This window comes from Protopterus annectens, chromosome 1.part2, assembly GCF_019279795.1.
Source record: "Protopterus annectens isolate FY-2018-M chromosome 1.part2, PAN1.0, whole genome shotgun sequence".
NCBI lineage: Eukaryota > Metazoa > Chordata > Ceratodontiformes > Protopteridae > Protopterus > Protopterus annectens.
Window position 1 is genome coordinate 551,017,766 of NC_056727.1, and position 20,231 is coordinate 551,037,996.

The 20,231-nt window shown below is 44.8% G+C and overlaps 1 protein-coding gene across 1 annotated transcript in view; it reads right to left on the reverse strand.

Moving 5' to 3' along the window:
* EIF4A3 (eukaryotic translation initiation factor 4A3) overlaps positions 1–20,231 on the reverse strand; it is a 635,526-nt gene that overhangs the window by 333,682 nt on the left and 281,613 nt on the right. Inside the window, exon 7 of the mRNA XM_044060170.1 lies at positions 19,617–19,758. Coding sequence (XP_043916105.1) covers positions 19,617–19,758 — 142 coding nt within the window. The remainder of the gene's footprint in view (positions 1–19,616; positions 19,759–20,231) is intronic.

The window sequence follows — 20,231 nt, forward strand, 5'->3', positions numbered from 1 at the left end:
ACATAAGAAAAGCAAAAAACAGCTTACAGCTACCAGCAAATACTCCCCAAAGGTAGTAAAGGGTAGAAGACATAGGTACGTACCAGCCAGTAAAAGGGGAAGGAGAGGGTAATTTGACTGCAGCAGTGTATACACTCAAACATCTACATTTATGGTAGGTACAAAACTGTACTATGTTCATCGCGTTACACTGCTGCAGTCATTACACTTGGGTAGAATCCCAAAGCTGAGGTAGGGTGGCTGGTTCTATAAGGCATTACGGGTGGCTATAAGGCCCTGCAGCACTGCAGTGGCGAAGCCAACTCTGGATTTAGAGTATAGAGGCAGATGATAATGCTTGGTGAAGGTATGTACAGAACTCAAAGTTGCTGCTTCCAAAATATCCTTGGTAGGTACTCCCCTGAGGTAGGCTGTTGAAGTGGCTGTTGCCCAGGTGGAGTGAGATCTAATGCTGCTAGGTACAGGTTTTCCATGGTATGTGTAGCAGAATCGTATACAATGTCCTATCCATTTTGAAATAGTCTGTTTTGAAATGGCTGTTCCCTGTGCTCCTGCAGCATATGCTACCAATAATTGCACAGATTTTCTGAAAGCTTTGGTTTTGTCCAAGTAGAAGCATAAAGTACAGTTTTGTACCTACCATAAATGTAGATGTCCGATAGGTATGCATCTGCAGTCATCACATATGGGTTGTCCTGCCTCAGGCAGCCCTTCGGTCAGCTGGATTCCAAAGTCTGGGTCTGGCCTCGGATGATGTCGCACTTTCCCCGACGTCAGAGCGTCTGGGGTATAAAAGCATCAGCCGACGCCATTTTCCTCAGTTTTTCTTGCCCCAGATGCCAGGTGCCCTCTAAGGAAGGCTAAAATTTGGAGATATGCATTTTAAAAACAAATTCAAACATGCACAGTACTATAAAAACAAATACACCATAATAGATCCCCCCAGCTAGCTATAAGAGGGATAAGTACCCAAGAAGTATACCACAGAGGGGAAGGAGGGAGGGTAAACCTGACTGCAGATGCATACCTATCGGACATCTACATTTATGGTAGGTACAAAACTGTACTATGTCCTTCAAGGATGCATCTGCAGTCATCACATATGGGTAGAATACCATAGCCAATCTGGGGGTGGAGGAACTAAGTAAAGGATGGTGTAGTTAATATACCCTGCAGGACTGCCGTAGCAAAGCCTGCTCTGGATCTGGAGTATAAAGGTAAATTGTAATGCTTGGCAAATGTATGCACGGAGCTCCATGTAGCAGCTTCTAAAATGTCCTTGGTAGCCACCCCTCTTAGGAAGGCTGTGGTGGTGGCTGTGGCTCTCGTGGAATGAGGTCTAATGTTAGCTGGCACAGTTTTTCCATGAAAGGAGTAACAAAAATGAATGCAATTTCCTATCCATTTTGAAATTGTCTGTTTGGAAATTGCTTTTCCGTGTGCCCCAACAGCATATGCCACAAACAGCTGGTCAGTCTTTCTGTAACTTTTAGTTCTGTCCAAGTAGTAGCGCAACTGTCTGTGTATGTCCAGGGTGTGCAGAAGTTTCTCCCCTTTATTTTGTGGTTGTGGGAAGAATGTAGGCAAGTGAATAGCTTGGTTCAAAGATACCCTGGATACCACCTTTGGCATAAATGTAGGATTGGTTCTCAATGAAACTCTGTCCTGATGAAAGATAAGAAATGGCTGTACTGCCATTAGAGCTTGTAACTCAGATACTTTTCTTGCTGAGGTTATGGCCAGAAGGAAGGCAGTTTTCCAAGACAGAAACTGTAGATCTGCAGATGCTGCTAGTTCAAAGGGAGGAAGTGTTAGTTTTTCCAACACGAAGTTAAGGTCCCAAGTAGGTAGAGGTGGTTTCCTTGGAGGATTGATGTTTTTGATCCCTCTTAGAAACTGTCTCAGGAGAGGATGAGAGAAGACGGGTGGATCAACATTGTATTCTGCTGAAATTGCTGAGGCATGTATCTTAATGGAAGAATAAGACAGGCCGTTGTGGAACAATTCTGCCAAATATTCCAGTATATGTGCCATGTTCATCACTGTCGCATCTAGGCCCTTTGCTGTGTTCCAAGTGTGAAACCTTTTCCATTTTACTGAATATGCCTTCCTTGTGGAAGGTCGGCGAGCTTCCATAATAATATCCTTAACTCTCTGGGATAGCTTATCCTGAGGAGTCGTGGTATTTTCCAGGCAGTTAGCTGCAAGGTTTTCAGGTTGGAATGCAGAGTCTTGAAATTGTGCTGTGTCAGTAGAAGTGGCCATAGGGGGAGAGGCCACGGTTTTGTCTGTGACATGCTCTTTAACAGTGGGTACCAGTGCTGTCTTGGCCAGTTTGGAGCTATCAGAATCACTCTGGGCTGCTCTGTCCTGATCTTCAGTAAGACCTTGGTAATTAATGGGAGAGGTGGAAAAGCATACACTGTTAGAGCTTTCCAGCTGAAAGAGAGAGCGTCCACTTTCCATGCTTGTGAGTGGTATGTCCTTGAGCAGAATTTCTTCAGTTGATGATTGTGGGGGGAGGCGAACAGATCTATTTCAGGCCTTCCCCATGATCATGTTATGAGTAAGATGTCTGGGTGCAGCATCCATTCGTGTGCATCCATGGTATTTCTGCTTAAGCTGTCTGCCAGTATATTGTCTTTCCCTGGCACGAACTGGGACTGCAGCTGTATATTGAGTTTCAAGGAAAGTTCCCATAGATTCATTGCCAGTCTGCAAAGAGGGTAGGAATGGGTGCCTCCTTGCTTGTTTATGTACCACATAACTGTGGTGTTGTCTGTCCTTATGAGTAGGTGGCCTTGATGAAGAAAAGGTTTGAAGGCCTCAATTGCGTGCATCACTGCCAGCATTTCCTTTTGGTTTATGTGCATGTGCAGCTCTCTTTGTGACCATAGCCCTTGGATACATCTGCCCTCCATGTGTGCTCCCCAACCTTGGTCTGAAGCGTCCGTAGTGATGGTTTGGTTGGCTCTTGGCTTGCTGAAGGGCAACCCACTGTTCGACTGGCAGGCTTGAGCCCACCATAGAAATTCCTTTTGAAGGCATGGAATGAGTGGGATCAAAGTTTCTAAGCTGTGACTGTGCTGAGTCCATAAACTCCTTAGGTACCATTGTAATTTTCTCATATGCAGCCTTGCTTGTGGAATCAGAAGAATGCAAGATGCCATGTAACCCAGGGCCTGCAGGATTTTCCTTGCAGTCAGCTGAGTTTGTCTTGACAGATTCTTGAAGTAATCCGGTAGTTGTTTTTGTTTTTCTTCTGTGAGAAAGGCCATTTGGGTGGTTGTGTCTAGATCCGCAGCCAGAAAAGTTATTCTTTGGGATGGAACAAGTCTTGATTTGTGGATGTTGACTGTATATCCCAATGCCTGCAGTAGGTGGATGGCATATAATCCAAGTCCTTTAACAAAGTTTGCTTGCTGTCTGCTTGTATAAGGCAGTCGTCCAGATATGGGTAAATTTGAATCCCCTGAAGTCTGCAGTGTGCAATTACTGATGCCAGGCATTTCGTGAATACTCTGGGCGCAGTAAATAAGCCAAAGGGCAATGCTAAGAATTGATAATGCTCTGACCCTGCAAGAAATCTGAGGTGTCTTCTGCAACTTTGTCGGATAGGGACATGCATGTATGCCTCCTTGAGGTCTAGAGTCACCAGCCAAGACCTCTTGCCCAGCATGGGAAGGAGTTGCTGTAGAGTCAGCCTTTTGAATTTTGGCACAATGAGGTAAGTATTCAGTGCGGACAAGTCGAGAATAGGCCTCCACTGATTTTCTTTTCTTGGAACAAAGAATAATCTGGAGTAAAATCCTTGGCCTTGTTCTGAAAGAGGTACCTTTTCTATAGCTTTCATTTGTATTAAGTTGGAAATTTGTTTCAAAGCCTCTGCCCTCTGATTTGGTGGCAGGTCTGGCATGCCTTTTCTTTTTGGCAATGTGTGGAAATGGAACCTGTATCCTTTGTCTATTATTTGCAGTGTCCATGTGTCCCTTGTAATGCTGTGCCAATTTTTTGAAAATAAAGAAAGCTTTCCACCCAAAGGTGCTTCTAATTGAGCCCTGGTCGGCAGAGTCAAAACAAAGTCATTGAGTCTGTCCTGGTGTAGCAGTTGTAGTTCCTGTACTACCTCTCTGGTTGGGAGGCTGCCATTGACGGCCTCTGTAGGAGCCTCTAGCTTGCCCTCTACCTCTGGCACGCCTATTCCTGCCTCTTCGAGATCTGCCTGAGTCTGGAAAGGACTAATTCTTAGTAGGCCAATTTCTGCTGAATCTCGGTGGTTGGACTTGCAGAAAGTCTTTGACTGTTTGCACAGATTTTGCCTTTTCTTCAAATTTCTTTAACACCTCTTGAGCCGTGGAACCAAATAATTTTTGCTTTTCCATAGGAGCATCCAAAAGCTTAGCTTTAACATGGTCTGGCAGAGATTGTTCCTTCAGCCAAACATGCCTACGTATGACTGCACCTGTCATAGCTGACCTACATGAAGCTTCCAATGCATCATAACCACACTGCAAGAAATTGTTACTAACCTGCTGGGAGTTATGTACCAGATCCTGAAGGGATTTGCGATCAAGGGGTTCAGAAGAAGACAGTTTCTTATGCAATTCATCTAACAAATACTCTTGGTACTGTATCATATGAAATTGACAATTTAATGCCCTCATGGAAAGAGTTGCAGAAGTATACACTTTCTTACCCCAGCTCTCTAAAGCTCTGGACTCCCTTTCAGAGGGTAGAGGATTTCTAGCAGTGGCAGCTGCAACCCCTTTTGGGCCCTGGGAAATAGTTTCTGGATCAGCAGAGTGGGCCTTGTACAGGTGTAGATGTGAGTCCGGGACCCTGTAGTACCTATCAGGTTTGGCAGGAGCCGGAGGGAGAGAGTCAGGGGCTGTACTAGCATCAGAGTACACATCATCAATGACATTTAAAACAGGAGGTATAGCTAAAGGCCTACGCTGAGGTAAATGTAAAAAGGTCCTTAATCTCTTTCTAGAATCAGAGAATTCCTGACCCTGCCATTGAAAATGTTCTCTCAGAGTGCAATGCCTCTCCAAAGGAAAACTCTTCAGGAGGGGAGGCCGAGGGAATAGATTCTTCAGCATCAGAATCCTCGTAGGCCGAATAAGCCTCCTCCTGGTGGTCTGACAGAGTAGACCCATCAGTGGACTCATCTGAGGAGTGGGGGTCAGAGGGCTCAACCCTGGGCCTTTTGTCTGGAGGTGGTTGAGAGCCCCTGTCCGGATGAGGTTGAGAACCTCTAATTAAGGAGATAAGATCCTCTGCTAAGCTAAGAATCTGAGCCAGTAGAGGGTCTCTGAGAGGTTACCTTGGGAGGCAAAGCTTTAGAAAGTTTAGCAGCTTTAGCCCTAGAGAAAGCCTTAATGGACATGGATGCAGGAGGTCTGGCTGCACCACGTGCAGGAGTAGACTTGTCTAAAGGAATGGTGTCGGAAGGTTCCTGGACACCAGTTTCAGTAGGTAATTCAATAACCGACTCGGCCGGGGCCTCCGGGGCAGAGGTAGTCGGTTGTGCGGTTTCGGTAATCGGAAGTACCAAGGACTCTGTTTCAGCAAAGACCAAGACACTCACGGTAGGCCTGACCGTGGTTTCAGCCGAAACCGCGGCCCGCGTGTGTCGGTCCTTGTCCTTCCGTTTAACTAAATGATAAGTCGGAGTCTCCGACAGCATCTTGTAAGCAAAACTAGCCCCAAAGAATTCCTCTGCAAACTCCGACCGACGTCTAAGAGTTCGTCGGTTGAAGGAAGCATAGGCAGAACAGGCCGAGACGTCGTGGTCTGGGCCTAGGCAGGGGAGGCAGTAAGAGTGGAAATCCTTATGAGGTATTTCCCCACAAGTTAAACAATTATTAACTTTATCTGACATCGGCTGAGGCAAGAGAGTCCCCAATGGGGTACTTAGCTTTTTCAAAGTCTTCGGTGCTGAATCACAGGAGCTGGCCGACCGGCACTTGCGAACTGCTTCTGCTTCAGGCACCACGCGGCAAGAAAGACTGAGGAAAATGGCGTCGGCTGATGCTTTTATACCCCAGACGCTCTGACGTCGGGGAAAGTGCGACATCAGCCGAGGCCAGACCCAGACTTTGGAATCCAGCCGACCAAAGGGCTGCCTGAGGCAGGACAACCCATATGTGATGACTGCAGATGCATCCTTGAAGGACATCTGCTTGTGAATGTCCAAAGAGTGCAGTAGTCTCTCCCCTTTATTCTGTGGTTTAAGATAAAAAGTTGGCAAGTTAATAGTTTGGTTTAGAGCCACACTGGATACCACCTTTGGCATAAATGTAGGGTTAGTTCTTAAAGACACCCTGTCCTGGTGGAAAATGAGGAAAGGCTCCACTGCCATTAATGCCTGTAATTCTGAAACTCGTCGTGCTGATGTAATTGCCAGGAGCAGAGCAGTTTTCCAAGAGATATACTTTAATTCTGCTGTGTTAGTTGGCTCAAAAGAAGGTAAAGTTAGTTTTTCCAAAACAAAGTTTAGGTATCAAGTAGGAGTAGGTGCTCTACGGGGCAGTCTTATGTTTTTAGCCCCTCTGAGGTACTGTTTTAACACAGGATTGGAGAAAATTGGTGGATCCGTGTTGTAATGAGCAGAGATGGCAGAGGCGTGGATCTTGATGGATGAGAAGAAGAGGCCTTTGTCTAGCATCTCAGTTAAGTATTGTAGTATCTGAGGAATGTTTGGGACAAGAGGGTCAAGGCTGTGAGCTTGGTTCCAGGCACAGAATCTCTTCCATTTATCTGAATAGGCTTTCCTGGTGTTAGGCCTTCTGGCCTCCAGAATGACATCCATGACAGCTTTGGAGAGAGGCATTGCTTGCTTGACTAAGGAATCTTCCATGCAGCTAGGTTTAAAGTCTTTAGCTGGCTGTGTAGTATTTGATTGCTGTGCTGAGTCAGCAGATGTGGGATTTGAGGCAAAATCCAGGGTGGTTCTTGTGCTAAGCTCCTGAAGATTGGGTACCAGTGCAGGTGTGGCCAGTCTGGTGCAATCAGGATCATCTTTGGCTCTTCTTGCCTGGCTTTTATGAGTACCTTTGGCAGGAGAGGTAGTGGTGGGAAAGCATATACTCGTAGGTTCTCCCAGCGGAATGAGAGGGCATCCACTTTCCATGCTTGTGGATGGAACTTTTGTAGCTGGCAGTTTATTGGGGATGCAAACAGATCTATGTCCGGGCTCCACCATTTCTGTGTCGTCATTCTGAATATTTGTGGATTCAATTCCCATTCGTGGGGATCCATGATGTTTCTGCTTAAGTCGTCTGCCAGTGTGTTTCTCTCTCCTGGCAGGAATTGTGCTTACAGATGAACTTGAAGGGTTATAGCTGTGTTCCACAAGGTCATGGCTTGTCTGCATAGGGGGTAGGAGTGAGTGCCCCCTTGCTTATGTACCACATAACTGTGGTGTTGTCTGTCTTTAGCAGTAGTTGTCCTGGATGCAGCAGGTCCTTGAAAGCTATAAGGGCATTTTGTACAGCTAGCATCTCTTTTTGATTGATGTGAAGATGCCTTTATTCTGCGGGCCACGTGCCCTTAATACATTTGCCTGCCATGTGTGCTCCCCAGGTGTAATCCAATGCATTTGTTGTCAGTGTTTACCTGGCTGTGGGTTGTGTAAAAGGCTGTCCCTTGTTGAGGTGACAAGCTTGAGCCCACCATTGAAACTCCTGTTGAAGGCAAGGGATTAGTGGTATAACTGTTTCCAAACTGACAGTGTTGAGACCATACATTCTTTAGGTACCATTGTAGTTTACTCATATGCAGTCTGGCATATGGAATTAGTAGTATGCAGGATGCCATGTAACCCAAGGCCTGCAGAATTTTTCTTGCAGAGAGTTGGGTCTTTGTTGCCATCAATTGAAAGTATTGAGTCAGTTGTCCTTGCTTGTCTGGCGTGAGATAAGCCAGCTGGGCCGTTGTGTTCAAGCTGGCACCCAGGAATATAATCTCTTGTGAGGGCACTAGTTTTGATTTCTTTTCGTTTACTGTGTACCCCAGGCAACTCAATAACTTTTTTACAAACGCCAGATGCTTTAGAAGAATGTCCTTGCTCTCTGCTTGAAATCAGGCAATCGTCCAGGTACGGATAAATTTGAATTCACTTCTATCTGCAAAATGCAATTACTGGTGCCAGGCACTTTGTGAAGACCCTGGGCGCAGTAGATAAGCCAAAGGGCAGTGCAGAGAATTGTCAGTGCATTGAACCAGCTATGAATCCGAGGTATCTTCTGCAGTTTTGTCTGATCGGGACATGCAGGTACGCCTCCTTGAGGTCCAAAGTCAGGAGCCAAGCTTTCTTGCCCAGCATGGGAAGAAGCTGCTGTAGTGTCAACGTTTTGAATTTCGGAACAACCAGGTAAGTGTTTAGAGATGAAAGATCCAGAATGAGCCTCCAGGCTTTGTCCTTTCTTGGTACCAGAAAGAGTCTTGAATAAAATCCTTGTCCTTGCTCCTGTGATGGTACCTTTTGAATAGCTCTCATATCCATGAGTGCTGTAATTTGTTTTTGAGCCTCTGCCCACTGATTTGGATGCAGATTCAGCATTCCTTTTAACCTTTGCAGAGTGTGAAAGTGGAACCTCTGTAACCTTGAAGTACAATGTTGAGAACCCATTTGTCTTTGATCATTTGCCAATTGTGGTAGAAGAGAGTCAGTTTTCCTCCCAAGGGGGCTGCCAAGAGGGATTTGTTTGGCAGCTGTAGTGGGAAGTCATTGGAGCTGCTTTTTATATGGTTGGGGCCTGTCTTACCCTTCTTTCTGGCCTGATGCACCCCATTGTCGAGGCCTGTAAGGACCTTGTGTCTGACCTCTACCTCTTGGACATCTGTATCTTCCCCTTTGAGGTCTGTCTGTAATTGGAAAGGACCAATTCTTAGTTGGCCAGTTTTTGCTAAATCTAGGAGGCTGAATCTGTAAGAAATCCTTCACCGTTTGCATAGATTTTGCCTTATCCTCCATTTTCTTTAATACCTCTTCTGCCTTAACTTCAAATAACACATCCTGCTGCAAAGGTGCATCCAATAATTTTGCTTTAACATGATCTTGTAACGTATGTTCTTTTAACCAAGCATGTCTTCTATTGATAGAGCCTGTAACTGCTGCTCTGCAGGAGGCCTCTAGAGAATCAAAACCACTTTGTAAAGTATGCTTTCCCACTTGTTCAGCTGCATGCAATAAATCCTGCATTTCTTTAAAATTAGGAGGATCTGATTCTGGAAGCATTTTTTGTTTTAACTGAGACAGTAGAAATTGATGATATTTTAGCATGTGAAACTGGCAATTTAAGGCTCTCATTGCTAAAGTTGCAGACGTATATACTTTCTTTACCCATCTGTCTAATGCTCTGGAATCTCTGTCAGAGGGAACTGGATTCTTGGCTGATGAGGCCTTAACTCCTTTGGGTCCCTGAGAAATAGTTTCATGGTCAGCGACAGGGCTTTTATACAGAAATCTATGTGAGTCAGGGACTCTGTAGTATCTGTCAGGTTTAACAGGGGCTGGAGGTAAGGAATCAGGATTTAAGCTGTATTCAGTATACACATCATCCACAATATCTAACACTGGCGGAATAGCAAGGGGTCTGTGTTGAGGTAATAAAAGGAAGTCTCTGAGCCTTTTCTTGGATTCTGAGTAATCCTGGCCTTCCCAGTGGAAATGCTCCCTCATGGTATGTAGGGTTTCCCCAAAGGAGTAGTCCTCGGGCAGTGAGGCTGATGGAATTGATTCCTCAGCATCAGAATCCTTAGAAGGGTGTAAAGAGTATCCTAGGTCTGAGGATGAATCAGACGATATGGACAGCTGATCGGATAAGTCATAGTCTGCATCCTGTCTAGGCCTTTTATCAGGAGGGGGATGGGTCCCCCTGATCAGAGTGATTAGGTCTTCGGCCATTTTGAGCATTTGTTTCTCAAGCATGGAAGCCTGTCCTGGAGAATAATGTATTTGTTTCTTTGATTTTAAAGGTGGCTTAGACTTAGCTGAGGGTTTAATGCTTAACTGAGTAGGTCTGAAGACACCCACTGAAGCTGTGGGTTGCTCAGCTACTCCGGATCCCTCTGAAAGGTTAGTCTCGGTAGGCTGAATAACTTGTGCATCCGAAGGCCCAGCCATCTCCACATGGGAGTCAGAGGCGGCCTGTGGTTCTACAGAAGCGGTCAGGGGCTGCGAAGGTGCCTCGCTGAAAACCAGAGAACTGGCGACTGGCCTAGAAGAGGTTTCATAGTCCGTTTTGGGCCTCGGATGCCTATCCTTGTCTTTGCGCTTTTTGTGTATTCTGGTCGTCGGAAGTTCCGACGGTATGGTATAATTGAATTTTCTAACAAAATAATGTCGGGCAAAATCAAACCGACGTTTAATAGTGCGCTTGTTAAATCTAGCACAAAACAGACAACCAGTGACGTTGTGGTCTGGGCCTAGGCATGGGATACAATAGGAATGGAAATCCTTAAGAGGTATTTGCTTTCCACAAAAAATACAATTATTAACTTTTACTGACATCGGTCTGAGGCAAGAAAATGTTTCCCCAACGGGGTACTTAGCTTTGTAGAAAACTTTGGTTCTGGATTCGGAATGAGAATCTCAGGAGACGGCCAACCGGCACTTGCGAACTACTTTTGCTTCGGGCACCGCGCAAGAAAGACTGAAGAAAATGGCGTCGGCTGCATCTTGTATACCCCTGTCGCACTGACGTCAGGGAGGCGGCAACAGCAACAGACGCCAGACCAAGACTTTGGAACTCAGGTCGACTGGGGAACCGCCTGACAGCAGGATAACCCAAGTGTAATGACTGCAGCAGTGTAACACGATGAACATGATTTCTTTTTGATTGATATGCATGTTCATTTGCTTTGGGTTCCATTTGCCCTGAATGCACTGTCCTGCCATGTGAGCCCCCCATGCATAGTCTGATGTGTCTGTTAGGGTTTGTGTGGCAGGGGGTAGAGTGAAAGGGAGTCCCTTGTTGTGGTAGCAGGCCTCTGCCCACCAAAGGAACTCTGCCCTTAGAAAAGGAATGATAGGAATCATTGTTTCCAGGTCCTGAGAATGTTGACACTATAGACTTCTTAGATACCACTAAAGTTTCCTCATATGCAGTCTTGCAAATGGAATTAACAGAATGCAAGAGGCCATGAACCCCAAGGCTAGCAGAGTTTTCCTTGCAGATAGCTGGGTTTTTATGGCCAGAAGTTTGAAGTAGGTTGTCAAATAAACCTTTTTCTCTGGAGTAAGGAATGCCATCTGGGAAGCTGTGTTCAAGCTTGCTCCCAGGAATACAATCTGTTGGCAGGGTAATAGGTGTGTTTTTTTTCTCATTGATGGTGTACCCCAGTGAAGTTAGAAGTCTCTTTACAAATGCCAAGTGTTGTAATAGCAAGCCCTGACTCTTTGCCTGAATCAGGCAATCGTCCAAGTATGGGTAAATCTGAATATTTCTTTGCCTGCAGAATGCAATGGCTGGAGCTAGGCACTTTGTAAATACCCTGGGAGCAGTAGAGAAGCCAAAGGGAAGTGCAGAGAAAGTACAGTTGTGTATACTTACAATAAATGTAGATGATAGAGTGTATTCACTGTTGCAGTCATTACATTTGGGTAATCTGCTGGCAGGTTGCCCTCAGTCGGCCTGATTAAAGTCTTGGGTCCTGCGTCGGTTGCAGTCTCCTCTTCCATGACGTCAGGTCGTCAGGGGTATAAAACATGCAGCCGACGCCATTTTCTTTAGTTTTTCTTACCCCCAATGTCAGGTGCTGCCAAAAAGGTAGCAATATTCTAAATATTTATATGTATATATACGTGCATCAATATAAACTTTACCTTCATCTACAAGGAAATACACCACATAGGTTGTAGAAGCTAGAGAAGGAAAGATAAACTGAAGAATGACAGGGGGATGGTGGGAGGGTAACCTGGACTGCAACAGGGAATACACTCGAACATCTATATTTATGGTAAGTGTACACAACTGTACTAAGTTCTTTGTGTTTCACTGTTGCAGTCATTACATTTGGGTAGAATCCCAAAGCTATGGTTGGGAGGCTGGAGCTAAACAGCATTAGGTGAGGCTATAAGGCCCTGCAGCACTGCAGTGGCAAAGCCTGCCCTGTAGAGAGGCAAATGGTAATGCTTTGTAAAGGTGTGAACAGAACTCCAAGTAGCAGCCTCTAGAATGCACTTGGTTGGTACTCCTCTGAGAAAGGCTGCTGACGTAGCTGCAGCCCTGGCGGAGTGAGACCTAATGCCCTTGGGTACAGGTTTGCCATGGTGTAAGTAACAGAAACGGATGCAATGGCTTATCCACTTTGAAATTTTCTGCTTTGAAATAGCCTTTCCGTCTGATCCTGCAGCATATGACACTAGTAATTGCTCGTTTTTTCTTAGAGCTTTAGTCCTGCTCAAACAGAATCTTAGCTGCCTGTGTACGTCCAAGGAATGCAGAATTCTCTCCCCTTTGTTCTGCGGATTTGGATAAAAAGTTGGCAGGTTAATTGTTTGGTTAAGAGCCACACTGGAAACAACCTTAGGCATAAAAGTAGGATTTGTCCTCAGAGACACCCTGTCTGCGTAAAATATGATAAAAGGCTCTACAGCCATGAGGGCCTGTAGCTCTGAAACTCTTCTTGCTGAAGTAATTGCTAACAGCAGAGCTGTCTTCCATGATAAGAACTTTATATCAGCGGTAGCAGCTGGTTCAAATGGAGGCAGGGTTCAAATGGAGGCAGGGTGAACTTTTCCAACACATAATTAAGGTCCCATGCAGGTAATGGTGATCTTCTAGGAGGCATTACATTTTTGGCTCCTCTAAGATACTGCTTTAGTAAAGGATGAGAAAAGATTGGTGGCTCTATATTGTAATGAGCCAAAATGGCAGAGGCATGAATTTTGATTGATGAGAAAGATAAACCTTTGTCCAACATCTCAGTTAAGTATTGCAATATCTGGGGGATATGCGGTTCTGCTGTATCAGTTCCTTGTGCTCGATTCCAAGCACAGAATCTCTTCCATTTGTAAGCATAAGATTTTCTAGGCCTTCTGTCTTCCAAAATGACATCCATCACAGCTTTACTGAGAGGTGTCATCTGTATGATTACAGGATTAGCCATGCTGCCAGGTTCAGAGTATTTTGTTTATTGTGCAGCATCTGATTGTTTTGCTGGGATAGTAGTTGTGGTTTTTGAGGCAAGGTCCAAGCTGGGTATTGAGACAAGTTCCTTAGGAATGGGTACCAGTATTGGCGGGGCCAGTCCGGGGCAATTAATATCATCTTTGGCTTCTCTTGTCTGACTTTTAGGAGGACCTTGGGTAGAAGAGGCATAGGAAGGAAAGGCATAAACTGACAGATTTTTCCAACTGAAGGACAGAGTGTCCACTTTCCATGCTTGTCTGTGATAAGTCCTTGTGCAGAATCCTTTCAGTTGATAATTTTGAGGAGAGGCAAATAGGTCTATGTCTGGGATCCCCCATTTCTCTGCTATCATGCTGAAGACTTGTGGATTTAGTTTCCACTCGTGAGGATCCATAAGGTTTCTGCTTAAATCGTCTGCCAGAGTGTTTTGTTTTCCTGGCAGGAATTGTGCTTGAAGATTTATTGGCTAGGTCAAAGCTATGTTCCACAGTGCCATGGCTAATCTGCAAAGAAGTGTGTGCCCCCTTGCTTGTTTATATACTACATGACTGTGGTGTTGTCCATCTTTATCAGTAGTTGTCCTGGATGAAGCAAGTCCTTGAAGGCTGTTAGGGCATTTTGAACAGCTAGCATCTCTTTCTTTTTGATATGTAGATGCATTTGATTTGGTGCCCATATGCCCTAAATGCATCTTCCTGCCATGTGAGCCCCCCCAGGCATAATCTGATGAGTCTGTTAAGGTTTGGCTGGCAGGGGGTAGAGTGAAGGGACATCCCATGTTTTGGTGACAGGCCTTTACCCACCATAGAAACTCCTATTGCAGGCAGGGGATGAGAGGAATTAGAAGTTATGTACTCACCATAACGTTCCATCTGAGTAGGTGTTTTTTTTTTGTCTGCAACCTGTTGGGTATCCGGATCCGCATCGGATCCGAACCGCATAGTTTTCCAGCTAGCTCAGCTCTCCTCTCCCTCACCCATAATCTGCTCTGCTCCTCCCTACCCTCACCTCAGATCGAGTTTGCCAGCTACTAAATACCCAAAGGAAAGGGTAATAAGTAATATGCAGGAAAGGAAAGGGGAGGGGGGAGAGGAGCATGAGTTGCAGACAATACACCTACTCGAGCGTTATGGAACGCTATGGTGAGTACATAACTTCTAAATCTGGAAGTAGGATATTCTCATTTCTGTCTGCTGAAGGTGGGACAGCCACAGCTACCTGAATCCATCATGGAAGGACATCATTGTTTTCAGAATGTGCGAATGTTGACTCCATAAACTTTTTAGGTACCACTGAAGTTTTTTCATATGCAGTCTTGCATATGGAATTAGTAGGATGCCGGATGCCATGAAGCCCAGTGCCTGCAGAATTTGTCTTGCAGAAGATTGGGTTTTTGTTGCAATCAGTTTGAAGTAAGTAGTCAATTGCCTTTGTTTGTCTGGCATGAGGTAAGCCATCTGGGCAGTTGTATTCAAGCTTGCACCCAGGAATGTTATCTTTTGAGAGGGTACCAGTTGTGATTTATTTTCGTTTATTGTGTACCCTAAGCATGTTAGAAGCCTTTTCACAAATGTCAGGTGTCGTAGAAGAGTGTCCTTGTTCTCTGCTTGAATGAGACAGTCGTCAAAGTAAGGATATATTTGAATACTTCTTTGTCTGCAAAATGCAATTACTGGTGCCAGGCACTTTGTAAAAACCCTGGGCGCAGTAGATAAGCCAAAGAGCAGTGCAGAGAATTGGTAATGCAATAAGCCAGCCTTGAATCTGAGGTATCTTCAGCACGACTTGTCTTATTGGGACATGCAGGTATGCCTCTTTTAGGTCTAAAGTCACCAGCTAAGCATTCCTGCCCAGCATGGGCAGAAGCTGTTGCAAAGTGAGCACTCTGAATTTTGGAATGTCCAAGTATGTGTTCAAAATCGATAAATCCAGTACTGGCCATCAGGTCTTGTCCTTTCTGGGTACCAAGAACAGTCTTGAGTAAAAACCTTGTCCTTTTTCCTGTTCTGGTACTGTCTGAATGGCCCCCATATCCATGAGGGACGTAACCTGTTTCTGTGCCTCTGCCCATTGTTTTTTTGGCAGATCTGGCCAACCATTTGTCATTGGCAGTGTGTGGAAATGGAATCTGTATCCCTGTGACACGATGTTTAGTACCCACTTGTCCTGGGTTAATAACTGCCAATTTTGAGCAAAAAGTGCTAATTTTCTCCCTATGGGTCCTGCCAAAAGATAAATGCTTGGTGTAGGCAGAGGGAAGTCATTGGGATTGCTTTCTGTAGGTTTGCGCACTATCTTCTCCACATTTGGAGGTGGATGCACCCCATCGCTTTGACCTGTATGAGTCTTGAGCCTGGTACCTGGAACCCTTAGGGCGTCTGGATTTGCCCCTTTGAGCTCTGTCTGACACAGGAAAGGACCAATTTTTTGTAGGCCTGTGTCTACTGAATCTAGGTGGCTGCACTTGTAAGAAATCCTTAACAGTTTGCATAGATGCCTTAATACCAAACAGAGAATCATGCTGTAAAGGTGCATCTAGCAATTTAGCTTTAACATGATCAGGCATATTTTGTTCATTTAACCAGGCATGCCTCCTAATCACAGATCCAGTAACTGTAGCCTGCAGGAGGCCTCTAAAGAATCAAAACCACATTGCAAAGTATGCTTTCCAACTTGTTCAGCTGCATGCAATAATTCCTGCAATTCCTTATTTTCTGTTTCAGCAATCCCATAACATGTTGTTGGTACTTAAGCATATGAAATTGACAGTTTAAGGCCCTGATTGCCAAGGTTGAAGATGTATAACCCTTTTTTCCACATCTGTCCAGTGCCCTGGAATCTCTGTCGGAGGGGGTAGGGTTTTTTGCTGTTTAGGCCTCAACTCCCTTTGGACCCTGTGAAATTGTTTCAGGATCAGCAGCAGGGTTTCTAAATAAAAAATGATGAGAGTCAGGGACCCTGTAAACACCTGTCAGGCTTACTGGGAGCCAGAGGTAAGGAGTCAGGGGTCAGGCTTGACTCTGAAAACACATCATCCACAATGTTTAAAACAGGGGGAATGGCTAAAGGCTTGTGCTGAGGGAGAAGGAGGAAATCCCTGAGCCTCTTTCTTGATTCTGAGAAGTCTTGACTCTCCCAGTGAAAATGCTCCCTCAAAGTATGCAAGGTTTCTCCAAATGAATAATCCTCAGGAGGAGATGCAGATGGAATAGACTCCTCAGCATCAGAATCCTCATAGAGAGGAAAGGCTAATTACTGATTAGAAGAGAAATCAGAAGAAATAGAAACCTGAGCTGAAGATTCATAGTCGGTGTCTTGCCTAGGCCTCTTATCTAGAGGGGGATGGGTACCCCTGATCAAGGTAATAAGGTCTTCAGCCAATTTGATCATCTGTTTTTTAGGCATAGAGGCCTGTGCACGTGGCTCAGGCGTCGTTTTTTTTAGTTTTAGAAGGTGTCTTTGCCTTAGGTTTTACAGCTTTCGTCTGTTTGATATAGAAATGTTGGTCTGAATACACCCTCAGAAGCCGGTGCCTGCTCAGCGGCTCCAGACCCATCCGAGGGAGATGCACCCATTGGTCAAATACCTTGAGTATCTTGAGGCATGCCGGACTCCACATGGGTGTCAGTAGAGGCCTGCGACTCGAAGGTAGCGGGTATCAGGGGCTGCAAAAGCGCCTCACTGAGTACCAGTGAACCAGCGACTGGCTTAGGAGAAGCTTCATCGTTGGTTTTGGATCTCGACTGCCTTTCTCTGTCCTTTTCTTTGTGTTTTTTATGTACTCCGGTAGTTGGGTTGCTATCCGACGACATTTCTGGGTAGTTAAATCTGTTTCCAAAATACTTAGATGCAAAAATATACCAACGCTTAATAGTGCATTGGTTAAATCTAGCATAAAACCGACAGCCAGGCACGTTGTGATCAGGGCCTAAGCAAGGAATACCGTATAGATGGAAATCCTTATGAGGTATTTGCTTCCCACAACTAATACAATTATTAACTTTTTCTGACATCGGTAAAAAGCAAGAAAAAAAGTTTCCAGAACCGGGGTACTTAGCTTTAGTAAAGACTTTGGTTCTGAAACACAAACTCGAATATTTCAGTAATTGGCTGACCGGCACTTGCGAATTGCTTCTGCTTTGGGCACCTCGCGGCAAGAAAGACTAAAGAAAATGGCGTTGGCTGCATGTTTTATACCCGACTACCTGACATCATGGAAGAGAAGACAGCAACCGACGCAGGACCCAAGACTTTGGAATTCAGGCCGACTGAGGGCAACCTGCCAGCAGATTACCCAAATGTAATGACTGCAACAGTGAAACACGAAGAACATTTGCATCTGCTTCGGGCTCCGTGGCAAGAAAGACGGAGGAAATGGCGTCTACTGCCTCCCTTTATATGCCTGGCGTACTGACGTCAGTTTTACAACCGGTGGCAGCTGATGTCATATATCAAGGACTCTGGTATTCAGGCTGACTGAGGGCTACCGGGAGCCGGATAACCCATATGTGAGGACTGCAACAGTGAAACACGAAGAACATCAAAAGTATTTAGCTACAAAAATAGCCAGACGATGAATAGTTTGGGCGTTGAACAAGGCACAAAACCGACAGCGAGGGACGTCGTGGTCTAGGCCTAAACAGGTGATGCAGTAAGAATGAAAATCTCTATGAGGTATTTGCTTTCCACAGGCAAGACAATTGTTAATTTTTTCAGACATCGGTTAGAGCAAGAAAAAAGGATCCCTAACGGGGTACTTATCTTTTTGAAGAGTTTAGGTCTGAAACTTGAAAATGACAGTTTCAGGAGTTGGCTGACCGGCACTTGCTAACTGCTTCTGCTACGGGCACCACACAGCAAGAAAGACTGATGTAATGGCATTGGCTGCATGTTTTATACCTCTGACTACCTGACATCATTGAAGAAGTGACAGCATCTGATGCAGAAATCCGAAGACTGCGGTATTCAGGCCGACTGAGGGCTACCTGCAGGCAGATAACCCAAATGTGATGACTGCAACAGTGAAACAAGAAGAACATCTAGACTATATACCCAAAACTTTAATGGCACCAACAATTTAAAGAAATATAGAACAGTTGTGTAAAAGTACAGTTGTGTACACTTACCATAAATGTAGATATTAGAATGTATTCACTGTTGCAGTCATCAACTGTGGGTTTATTCCTGCTGTGGTAGCCCTCAGCCAGCCCAAATACCAGAGTCAACGTTTTTCTGTGCCGGCTGCTGTTGCTTGCTGTCGGACATCAGATCGTCAGTGCTATGAAGGAAGGCAGCCGACACCATTACATCAGTTTTTCTTGACCTAACCAGTCAGAGGACCAAGTAAATATGGTAAAGTGGTTCTGGTGGCTAAAAGCCACAGTTAGAAACTTATGCCTCCCTAAAGAAAGAAGATACAAGGAGAAAGAAGGGTGGGAAACCAGGACTGGAACACTGAATACACGCGAACATCTACATTTATGGTAAGTGTACACAAGTGTACCATGTTCTTCGTGTTTCACTGCTGCAGTCATCACCTGGGGGAGGATTCCCAAAGCTGAGGAGGGGATGTTAAGATTAGTAACAGACCGAGGAATGGGTCAGCATGTCCTGCAGAACTGCAGAGGCAAACCCTGCCCTACCTTTAGTGAACAGAGGTAGGTGGTAAAGTTTGGCAATGTATGGACAGAAGTCCAGGTGGCAGGTGCCAAGATGTCCCTGGTGGGAACTTCTCCAAGGAATGCTATGGAAGTGTAGGCTGCCCTAGTGGAACAGGTTTGAATGGACTTGGGGGGGGTCCCAAGAGAAGTGTAGCAGAAATGGATACAGTGTGAGATCCATTTGGAAAAGGTTTGTTTGGAAAAGGGCATCCCATCTGCCCCTGGGGCAAAGCTGACAAGGAGTTGGTCTGTTTTCCTGAAGGATTTAGTACGGTCCAGAAAGTATCTGAATTGTCTGTGCACTTCTAGTGAGTGCATAATTCTTTCCCCCTTGTTTAAAGGCCTAATACCAAGCTTAATTCTAGGAGATCAATTTCAAATAAGTTCATAATAAATAAATAAAAAGCACTTCAGCATACTGACATAAGTTTCAGTAAAATTCAGCCATGCGAGTAAAAAAAAAAAGCAGATAATACACATTACACAGTGTTAACGCTGGGTGGAGGACAAGGACTATTTAAAAAAAAAGTCACAAATCAGAGTGGGAACTGAAGATAGAGAAAATAATGCAATGAAATACAAAGCCTAGACATTGGGAGTATGAAAATGATGCATGAGGCATCTAGGAAGACTCTGTCTGTTGTTGACTTATGCCCTTTACTGATAATTCTCAAAAGTACTTGCCATTCTCAAATCACATTTCAGTATACCACTGGAATATTTTCAAATAAATGGTATTAGCTATTTATCAGTATGTTAGTCATTCTAAAGAAACAATTTTTAATTCTAGTTAGAAACTAACTAATGGTCTCACCGTTTGACCAGGATCCGGATTGGGTCAGTCATGAATTTGTTGGTCATTTCCAAGATTTCATGTGGTAATGTAGCACTGATCAAAACTACCTGTGTGGCAGGAGGTAGATATCTGTACACATCATAGATTTGTTCCTTGAACCCTAAACAAAATTAAGAAAATTACACATTACCCTCAAACCACTTTGAATATTTAAGTCACAAACCATTATCAAATAAATCAAGTCACTGAACAGCTCAAAATACAGAGCAGGTACCAGACATTGAAATAAAATTCAACTACAGTAAAATTATACAAATTTAAATCTACTGTAGTTCCTTTCACTTCCAAGGTCAAAAGAGTACAGTATTGTACCTACCATAAATGTAGATGTTCGAGTGTTCACACTGCTGCAGTCATCACACTTGGGTTATCCAGCCATCAGGCGGTCCCGCAGTCGACCAGAGTTCCAAAGTTTTGGTCCGGCGCCAGTTGCTGTCGCTTCTTCCCTAACGTCAGTGCGCCAGGGGTATACAAGAGGCATCAGACGCCATTTTCTTCAGTTTTTCTTGTCCCAGATGTCAGGTGCCCCCAAGTAGGTAGGCAATACATATTGCTAATAAAACATATAAAAGG